At 43.4% G+C, this 7,105-nt stretch overlaps 1 protein-coding gene across 1 annotated transcript in view; it reads left to right on the forward strand.

The window, feature by feature from the left end:
* Positions 1-1,042: 1,042 nt before the first annotated feature.
* tada2a (transcriptional adaptor 2A) overlaps positions 1,043-7,105 on the forward strand; it is an 18,311-nt gene continuing 12,248 nt past the window's right edge. The window contains exons 1-9 of the mRNA XM_076282240.1: positions 1,043-1,283; positions 1,913-2,019; positions 2,123-2,182; positions 2,343-2,434; positions 2,929-3,086; positions 3,656-3,744; positions 4,738-4,810; positions 4,958-5,021; positions 6,731-6,774. Coding sequence (XP_076138355.1) covers positions 1,259-1,283; positions 1,913-2,019; positions 2,123-2,182; positions 2,343-2,434; positions 2,929-3,086; positions 3,656-3,744; positions 4,738-4,810; positions 4,958-5,021; positions 6,731-6,774 — 712 coding nt within the window. The 5' untranslated portion in view covers positions 1,043-1,258. The remainder of the gene's footprint in view (positions 1,284-1,912; positions 2,020-2,122; positions 2,183-2,342; positions 2,435-2,928; positions 3,087-3,655; positions 3,745-4,737; positions 4,811-4,957; positions 5,022-6,730; positions 6,775-7,105) is intronic.

The raw sequence follows: 7,105 nt of genomic DNA on the forward strand, positions 1-7,105 counted from the left end.
TAAAAGTAAATGTTCCAATCAATGATCTAGGCAGCACATTTTCTTCTATCTCCATTTTACAGTCTAATGGTTACTGACTAGAATTGCTCGGGGTCAAAGGTCATACGGAATCGTTTAATCTGCACTATTTTTTTTAATCAGTTATTTCTCAAATTAATTAATCGAAATGAATCAGTTATTTTGACAGCCCTATAAAATACATAAAAAAACACAAAGTAGCTTCAGTCAGAATGATAGAGTGATTTCACCTGACCTGACCACCTAACCCTGTGATATGCGTGACCTGGAATTATGTTATGTGTACACTAATGCGCTTCACCTATCTCTGGGGTCCCTCACACAGGGGTCAAACTATCCTGGGGGTCCCTCATATGGACCACACATTGGACACTTCTCTGATGGCCTCATAGCAAGCCATCCCACTTCTGACACCATATGTAACGAAGAGAGAGAGCAGTCACCCAACGTGGCCTCCAACTCGGGCCTGCAGGGGAACTAAACCTGCAGCTTGACCACGATACCAAAGAGCAGGGCTCGTTGATTTGGGCATACCCAACCTAATGTAAATGTAGTTCATTTATATACACGGAAATAAATACAGAGAAAACATGGAGGAAGGTGGAACATGTCCCATCTCTGAGGATGTGTTTGAAGTAGATTGGCATGTGGCAGAGGGCACATCCTGGGTCTTCACCAAGGCCTACCACCACTGTTGCATGTTTGCAGGTAGGACATTGTAGGCCTTATTAGCTCTGATGGTAAAGCTCTATTTTATGCAGTTTAATTTAGAACTTTAACTATTGCTCTTTATTTATTTATTTATGTATTTATTTATTGACTTTAAAAGCTCAGTTGCCTCGCTTCCATGGCCCACAAATTATTTTAGCTGATCCAGGGGGATACAGAAGCAACACGGTTTGTTAAACAATAAAAATGTGTAAATGCCAGAACTTTTGGTCACGACTGCTCTATCCCTTACCACTAGGGGCACTGTCTCAGATGTAGCAAAGATAACGCCGCTACGTCTTCTTTTACGGTCTATGGTCTTGAGCATGGAAAACTAGCTTCTTGCTAAAGTGTGCAGTTGTAATTTTGCTGTGAGTGCAAATTGTCTACGAATACTTTTTGCGAAACGTTGTTAGTTAACACATTATTTTGCTAGATAGGATCCCTAGCATAGAACTAGGTGGTTCAAGAAATAAAGAGCCAGTTAGCTATAAGCAAAACACGGACCTGTTTGTCTTTTTTGGGGATCTCAATGGATCGTCTTGCATCTTTTGGAAGTAAGTACCACCACACTGTACAATAACACTTTCCCAAAATGTTATGTCGACGATAATGTACCAAGCAATTGGTAGGTAGGCCTACGCTATGGTCTCAAAATGCAATGCATATGTCAGAGACTAGAACTAGGTAAGCGTTTGGTTGCTTTGTAAACAGTAACGCAGCTAACATTAGTGACATCAACCAGCGTAATAACAAAGGTTATAGATGACAGCTAGCTAGCCACAGACTAGAGACAGGTAACTAACGTTATAGACAGTCTAATACATCAATTGTTAAGAAACTGTGATCGTATAATTTCTCCCCCAATCCTTTTGGGAAAACAAAACTGGTTGAGGATCAGCTGAGCCACCACGCCGCCAACATTAGCCTTCACATGTGGTTGTCAGCTATTGTAAACAGTACCTAACAGTCATGTACGTTAACGTTATTGATTGCATTATTGTCGCGTTATAAAGGCTAATGTTTTCAAAAACTATGTTACCGTCAGCAAATCTCAGTCGTCAAAAGTTTCACCATGTAGTTTATTTCGCTACGTTCAAGAGCACTTATTTCTCCTTTGTCCTGTGGTCATTATTTACATTTTCCAGTATGACTTACCTATGCCTCCTCATTTTTTCGTCACTAGATGATCCGTTTGATAAGCCACCTTGTCGGGGATGCTCCTCTTACCTGGTTGAGCCTTTTATCAAGTGTGCAGAGTGTGGACCACCATATTTATACGTCTGTCTTCAGGTTAGCTTATTGTTACATTGTTGATCCAGAGTTAAAATGAAGATATTATACAGGAATGTTAAGTCTTTCTGGCTATTGACACCAATGCTTGCTTTTATTTCAGTGTTTCACACGAGGGTTTGAGTACAAAAAGCATCAAAGTGACCACAAATATGAAATTATGGTGAGGCACATAAGCTCTCTGAAAATTTGTTTTGCATGTCTACATTTGACTTGACCATCTATTCATCTAAAGTTAATTTAGAAAGATCAATAAAATACATTTTATGGAGGAATCAATGAATCACATAAATCCTGCTAAAGTTGTGAATGTTCTTCGACAGACATCAGACTTCCCTGTGTTGGAGCCAGGGTGGACAGCTCAAGAGGAGATGGCTCTGTTAGAGGCTGTTATGGACTGCGGCTTTGGAAACTGGTCAGTTTTACATAACGCTCCTTTACAAATAATGAATTTTGTTGAATGAAATGGTAGTGGTTACAATGCCAACTTTTTCTTGCCATTAAATCTGTCAGCTGCCATGCATATGTTGTGTGTGTGTGTGTGTGTGTGTGTGTGTGTGTGTGTGTGTGTGTGTGTGTGTGTCAGGGTTGTGCACAATTCGAATTGCAATTCTGCTTCCTGTTTGCTACCTCAATTGAAATGCAAGTGCAATTCAATAATTGAATTGGAATTTAAGAGCCAGTTTCAATTCAATTCTGGAATTTTGCACAAGCCTTGTGTGTGTGTGTGTGTGTGTGTGTGTGTGTGTGTGTGTGTGTGTGAGTGCATTGGATAGGAAACACTAAAATATGTAATCAAGACAAAACATCGCCTTCATTTTTTGGTCCGTATTTGTTTTAATCAGCTGTCCAATGTTCTGGGTCAACTAAATGCACCTCCTTCCTTTCTCCGCACTGACGCACCAACAGGCAGGACGTGGCATATCAGATGCGCACCAAGACCAAGGAGGAGTGCGAGGGCCACTACATGAAACACTTCATCAACAACCCACTCTTCTCCTCCACGCTGCTCAGCCTGCGGCAGATTGAGGATGCCCGCACTGCCGACTCGGCCATCCCCTTTAAACGTGAGGCAACAGTTGGTTTCTCCTCTTCTCTGACACTCTGATGCCTGCCTGGCTCATGTTTGTTTGCAGCTGTCTTGTGTCATCTGAACTATGTTGTGTTTATGTGCGTGTCCTTGAGGTTCAAGCCTCATGACCCTGAGACGTTTGTGTTCAGACTGTCAGGCCATTAGCCTCTCTGCATTACACCTCGACACGCCCTCGCTTGTGAAAACGGCACCAAAACCACCCATTTTCACACAGTTGCGTATCTCTTTCCTATATTGTATGCTATCGATGTCAGTCACCTATTTCTGTCCTTTTACTGTGTTGGAATTAAGGCGTGGGCCAGGCTGTTTGAAGATTTGAAAATGGATGATTATATATAATGGTCTCATTTCTTATAATTTCAGGCACAGAAATGTTAATTGGTTTAAGCCCTGTAGTCAGAATGATTAAATATTGGCACTGAGAATACTAAAATGCTTAAATGTGTGACAAATGGATATAAGGAAAACTCTTGCTGCTGGTGCAGGTTTGTGCTTGTGGCTTTCATTGTGGCTTATCTCACGGTACCTCACTATTTCCTGCAGCCACGGATGACCCTCCCAGGCCCACCTTTGACTCGGTGTTGTCCAGAGACATGGCTGGATACATGCCTGCCCGAGCAGACTTCATGGAGGTACGACTTCACGGAGGTCCCTGTGAACAGCCCTCTGTGCTGTTCGCTGACCCCAGCTAAAACAGTGGCAAACTTGGGGGTCACAATTGAAGATCAAAAGATCGGACTTTATCTAACACAATAAGCTAATGATCTTCTTGTGTAGGCCGTGTTTCTTTCCAAATGGGACTATTCAGGCCAGACAATCCCACCTACACAAATATGAACAGATATTTCTACTGGCATCCTTCCTGATGACATGAATGTAAAAACATGAACATATTAATGAGATGGAAACGATTTCCCCTTGATATAAAGTCTAGTCAATGAATGCAGATGTACATCTACAACAAATTAAACAGGTGCTGGGTATAAGGCTTAGCTGACATATGAAAAAATAAAGATAAGATACCCGTACACTGTTCTTTAAGCTCCCAGAGTGGTTTAATAAGCTACAACGTTTCGACCAGAGGTATTCGTCAGGTGTCATTGGAGGCTAATTGTGGCAGCAGACACTGTGTGAACGGAACAGTTCAGTTATGTGCCTGTAAGATATTCAAATAAAAAAAGGGTTAAAGTTAAAGTTAAAGAGTTATGAAGACCCAATACAAACTACAAGTGTTTTTCCAAAGTAAAACTGAAAAGAAGTAGCAGAGATAATGTATTGGATAGTCTCTTGCCCCTTATGCCCCTGTGCAGTGCATTTCACTGTTGCTCGTAATCCTAACTGTGTGTTTTAAAATAGGTAGGATGGGACAGGGGAGGAGAATCAAGATTTGTCTTTTGTTTCGAAATATGCATTGCAGAAAGTTATTTCCCTTTTAATTTAGGGTTCAGTTAAGATAAGTTGGCATGAGTGTGGTAAATTTGAAAGAGATCTGTTGTAAACTGCTAGAATCTCAGGATCACTATCCCTCCCTGAAGACTGGTTGTTAAAAGAAGTGTCTGTTGTGTGAAAAGATCCCTTTCAATTATCGCATTTGGGCGTGGGACTCACTGTGGCCTGTTTTGCAGGAATTCGATAACTATGCTGAGTGGGACCTGAAGGACATTGACTTTGTTGACGACGACTCGGATATCCTGCACGGTGAGCTTGTGGCAAAGGGCGATGTGGAGATGGGGAAGAGAGGGTGTCTGTGTGTGTGTGAGAGTGTGAGAGTGGGGGATCTACAAACTCATCTGCTGCGAGATCATGCCGCCAGATCTTTTAATCTCACTCTCCATCTGTCCTCAGCCCTCAAGATTGCAGTGGTCGACATCTACCACTCAAGGTTAAAGGAGAGACAGCGGAGAAAAAAGTAAGTCAAGATCTCAAGACAACAGGTACACCACCAGCCATACTCGCCACCTTGTTTCCCTGAGGTGTGGTGGCTTGGATGCGTCACCTATATCTCAGTGTCAAGACAACAGGTACACCACCAGCCATACTCGCCACCTTGTTTCCCTGAGGTGTGGTGGCTTGGATGCGTCACCTATATCTCAGTGTCAAATCAATGCATCCTAGAAATGGGAAACGGTCCTGTTCGATTCGGAATGTGTGATGCATTTGAATGGGATATGGGAGTGTAATTATTTTGTCCACTAGGGGGTGCTACAGCCACGTGTCACTAATGACACTTGAGTTTTCTGGCCTGCTTCGTCTCCCCGACACTGGCCATATTTCTTCAAATTACACAATTGAGCTGCAATGAGATAAAAATCGCACGCACGGATTGTAATGGTTTTGTGATCCATCACGCGATTGGCGGCGCCGGGCCTGTCAGCCTTTATTACCGGGCCGATGCTTGGGAGAGGAGGCGAAGAGTTACGAGGCCGGTGCAGGTGGGATCCCAGCTCGGCCGGTTCCTGTTGCGAGCGATCCGTCAGTAAATCAGAGAGTAACGAGTTCTCCCCGCCCCAGCACTTCAATGAATGCCATGTGAGATGGGGAATTTGGGGGGGGGGGGGGGTGGGGGGTGGTATTTGATCCATCTTGCCCCATCCCACCCCTCACACACACACACACCCTGAATTTCCACATTCACACTCCCTCTCACACTAACTCACACACTCTTGTGCACATAAATAAACTTCAATAGTATCGGGTGTCTGGATAAATTCTTGGATAGGGAAATACATGTGCACTATCCAGCATTAGATTTGTAGAGGTTTTTATGGCCACATAAGGAGTATATTCACACCCTCTAATACACACACATACACATTCAGATTGTTTCTGACATGTCTACATTTGTTTCTATCTCTAAATCTCTCTCACACACACACACACACACACACACACACACACAGACTGGCCGTCTGTCCTCACACTTCCCTGTAGCCCATGAGACCCTGACCCCACTCTGCGTCCTCATGTCCCCTCTGTGCTGAGTGCTAATGGGTGAGCGCCCAGGCCTTGTGATGGCTTCAGCACCAGGATAATTTGCTCATTTTGGTTTCCATGCCACCCTGTCAACACACCAGCGGCAAGGTTAGCCTCAGACACAAACACAACACCACCCCAGCCTTGGAAAAACACCAGCGTGACTCGGCATGTGCTGAGGTCAGGGAAACACTCTGAAGCTTGCCGGGTCACTCAGTCCTGGAGATGGATGAGGGGGGGAGTGGTTGACCTGTTGTGGCCGAGGGCTTAACCCACGTGACCGCATAGCGAAGGGTGTGGAATACAGTTGCACTTCCACATAACCACAGCGATGTGTTTAATGCTCTGATGATCACCATTAGTTTTTCCACTCACAATCATTATTTCTGCTCCCGCCTTTTGTTGCCATGCAAACATTTCTGACACTAAATTACATGCATATGAGATGAACCACAGTTAAACACTCGAGGCTGGTTTGATCCATATGTGGATTAAGCCTGATCCTAGAGTAAATACTTATGTACAATGGAGATTGTCGTTGAAGTTTAAGTTTAATAGGAATAGGTTTATTGTTTACTGTGATGTCTGCGATGCATGGGGTTTGAAGCTAGATTGTTAAGCAAGCATTTTTTCCTCTTTCTACAGGATCATTCGAGACCATGGGTTGATCAACTTGCGCAAGTTCCAGAGTAAGTTCAAGATTAGTTAACCTCATCATATGGCACCCCAGTCCCGATGACCATGTGTTGTGGTCCTAATCGCAGAGATTATCGCATTTGTGATGAATAGTCTGCTGAACTGAAACTGTTGCAGGTGGCTTGATGTGTATGTTGGGAGTACCATGCGTAACGTACTGTTGGTAAAAATATTGCATACCAAAGTGAAACATGAGATCCAGTCATGAAGAAGTACAATCAAGATGCAGAGTTTAATTTGGCTCTATACACATGTAGCACAACGTACTCCAGAATATGCGTCTCTGACTTGACACAGAATTATCCAGGGTTTAAGTACACAACT

The sequence above is a fragment of the Alosa pseudoharengus genome, unplaced genomic scaffold (assembly GCF_046254945.1).
Source record: "Alosa pseudoharengus isolate Yale_2024_CS ecotype anadromous, Long Island Sound unplaced genomic scaffold, YU_APseudo_1.1 YU_APseudo_1.1_scf_13, whole genome shotgun sequence".
In the NCBI taxonomy this organism is placed as follows: Eukaryota; Metazoa; Chordata; class Actinopteri; order Clupeiformes; family Clupeidae; genus Alosa; species Alosa pseudoharengus.